Raw genomic sequence first — 2,914 nt, 5'->3', positions numbered from 1 at the left:
ATCACACGTACATATTATTCATTCTCCATTGCATTACATCACAGAGAGAAAAAGAAGACTGCGTGTAGATTTGGAAGACCATACCGCAGGATTCAATTATTGCAAATAACCATGTCTGATTCAGGTATGCTTCCGCTACAGTTCTTCAATTTCTTGATGATTTAATATGAAAGATCCGATGATTTAATGTAATAAATTATCCTACAATGCATTCATATCTTTTGTAAGCTTCTTTATTTGTTTTTCTGTCCAAAGATCGCGTTTGCAATGTTTACAGTTAGACCACAAAATAGGGGAAAGGTAGTTTAGCGGAGCAAATTAGTTTCGAATGATGCCTCTTTTGTGCTACCAAGAAGGTGCCCGAATGAAAACAGATGCAAGTTTTTTTTAAATATAATTGAAAAAACAAGCATACACTTTACAAGACACATAAAATCAAGAGATGGCATATATATCTGGACTCAACTATTCGACTTCCTAGAAAAAGCTTATTGCTACGTAACTGCTAAAACACTCAAGCCAGGTTAATCACATTGGCCAGCCTCTCTTGCAGCACGGATAGATCAATGCCAGCCGTTAGATCACTAGCCTGCAAAAAATGATCAAATACAAGGGTTAAGATTATAACCACAAAATTAACACTAACGAGCATCAATATTCCTATGTTAATTTGTTACCTCAATCTGGATCCTATAAATTGACTTCTCATTTCCTTTTGTAGTTTCACAGCTAACAGCATTGAGTCCCATCTCGAGCAATTCTTGAAGCACTCCAGAGAGAGGGAACCCTTCTGGTTTGAGGCTACTGCTGATTAGAATCTCCACACCATCCCTAAAAGGGTTCACCACTATGCCATGAGTCGAACCAATCCTCGAGCTTGCATTCATAGCTTCAGCGGCGCTGAAATTAGATGAGCTCTTTAGCTTGTCTCTTCGTGAACTTAGTTCTTCAATGCTAGTTTGCATATGCTTTATGTAATTCGCAGCCTCGTGCATGTGATCGGAGACTGAGCGTTTTCCCTAGAACACCACAAATATCATATCAGATACATGTTAAAGAGAAAAATTACAATACTGTTGGACTCTTATGTTGATCCGAATGAATCATTCTTTTCGCAGAGGTCAATCTTTGCCTGCTAGTCAAGAGAGTATTGGCCAATCCACTTATAAAACGTGCCAAAATGAAATTTTGTTACGATATATATACATGTACCTTGATGAATTCGAGAGGAAGAAGGGATCGAAGAGAAGCACAAAGTTTTTTCATTTCTTGCCTTCGTTGCTTTTCAATCTCTCTATGCACAACTTTCTTATTCTTGATCTCATTGTCATTCACATCCTTGTTTTCTTTAACACTTGCAGATGATTCTCTTCGCCTCTTTTTTGTATCTTTAGTAGCACGGCCACCCAACAAAACATGATCTGCAAGTAGCTCTTCGAGAACTTTATCATCTTCGAAAATCGAAGGGTCGGAAAAGACCAGCTCATTGCTTTGTTGTGTAGGAAACATCTCAGAAAAATTTCTTCGAGATCCTCCAACCTTCTTTCTTGGAGTTTCGAAAGAGAAAGTTTATTAATGTAAAAACGTGCGCGCACAAAGAAAGAGAGGAGAAAGAGAGTCCCCTTCTCTACAAGAAAACACAGGTAACAAGAAGGCAGCTATCACTCCCAAAAATCTAATAAGAAAATCTTCGACTTCAGGACGAAGCCGGATACGGTTGTTTAAAGGCAATATCGATTTGAGTGTGCCCTCTAGCTAAAATATTCAACACCAAAATCTTAAATAAACAATGAGATACAAATAATCAAACTTTCTGTATTTAGACTTATATAGAGAGTTGGATCTAGTGATGGCAAAAAAATCCCGTCCCGCCCCCGTGAAGGAAAAAATTAAAAAAAAAAAAAGATTAAAAGTAATTTTATTTATAAACAATTCACCCGCTAAAAACCCATTTTGAATTTATATTTTATTTTCTAATAATAACATAACTCGAAACTTCGAAAATGTAAAAAAAATAAAAATAAAAAGTTAAACGGGGTAACAAACGAGACAAAAAGTTATCCTAGCCCTGCCACGGCCCGTCTAAGGCAAGGGGGCAGGGGACGGGATAGGATTTGCACGAGACGGGACGGGGTGGGGCCCCACCCCACTCCGAACCCACCTCATTGCCATCCCTAGTTGGACCTGTCTACCAAAGCGACAGTAATCTATCATGTGACAGACTCATTGGGGTGCAAGAAATTCTTCATTTAAACTTTAATCTAATTATTATTATTGGCACATGTATTTTAACTTTCTCACTATGATTGATCCACTAATGAATGTTTGCGGGAAATGGAATAGTGTTTCTGTTTGTGACTCGTTATTATATTTGTTAAATATCAAAAGAAAACAAGAAAATATACACACGTTTGCTAAATGGGATCTTCAAAATCCTATTGATGGTGGAAATTTTCCTCATTAAACTAGCCTATAAGGTGATTGAGACATAAAAGATTTATAAAGACAAACAAATTACAATTATTCAACCTTTACACACATGCTTTTAACTAAAACATGACTAAAAATTAATGTTTTTTTTTTTTTTTTAATAGAAGCTGATTGGTGTTTTGAAATTATATAGGCGCCCATACGAAAGCTAGCTACTCAAACAAGTTGTCAAAAAATGAGTGATTTGCTTCAACTGGTTTTCAGGGTGAGCCGATCAGTTCCAAATTTTTATCAAATTTTATGTTTTCAATATTTCTAATGTGATCGGACTTGAATTCTGGACATGTTGCTTGTTTTCTTGGTCTCATCCAGTTTTTATAAGATTGAATTTGAAAAGTTTAATGTGTATCGCTAATGGACTTTATATACTTGTAGCAAATTTGGTACGCTAAATGTTCACGAGTCAGTAGAATTACGAAATATA

The 2,914-nt window shown here is 36.2% G+C and overlaps 1 protein-coding gene across 1 annotated transcript; it reads right to left on the bottom strand.

Moving 5' to 3' along the window:
• Positions 1-373: 373 nt before the first annotated feature.
• LOC111386286 (transcription factor bHLH36-like) lies at positions 374-1,771 on the bottom strand. The gene is made up of 3 exons (XM_023010749.1): positions 1,213-1,771; positions 678-1,019; positions 374-589 (listed from the first exon to the last, which is right to left on the bottom strand). The coding sequence occupies exons 1-3, from the start codon at positions 1,507-1,509 to the stop codon at positions 515-517; spliced, it is 714 nt and encodes a 237-aa protein (XP_022866517.1). The 5' UTR covers positions 1,510-1,771; the 3' UTR covers positions 374-514.
• Positions 1,772-2,914: the final 1,143 nt, after the last annotated feature.

This window comes from Olea europaea, unplaced genomic scaffold (assembly GCF_002742605.1).
Source record: "Olea europaea var. sylvestris unplaced genomic scaffold, O_europaea_v1 scaffold349, whole genome shotgun sequence".
Lineage (NCBI taxonomy): Eukaryota > Viridiplantae > Streptophyta > Magnoliopsida > Lamiales > Oleaceae > Olea > Olea europaea.
The sequence above is the reverse complement of the archived record's forward strand: the minus strand, read 5'-3'. Positions and strand labels throughout refer to the sequence as shown.

Excerpts from the sequence above, each read along its gene's own strand:
- LOC111386286 (XM_023010749.1), bottom strand. The coding sequence starts at position 1,509 with ATGTTTCCTACACAACAAAGCAATGAGCTGGTCTTTTCCGACCCTTCG. Across the intron at positions 1,020-1,212 it reads TTCCTCTCGAATTCATCAAG|GGAAAACGCTCAGTCTCCGA; the intron begins GTACATGTATAT and ends GTGGTGTTCTAG. Across the intron at positions 590-677 it reads TTTATAGGATCCAGATTGAG|GCTAGTGATCTAACGGCTGG; the intron begins GTAACAAATTAA and ends CATTTTTTGCAG.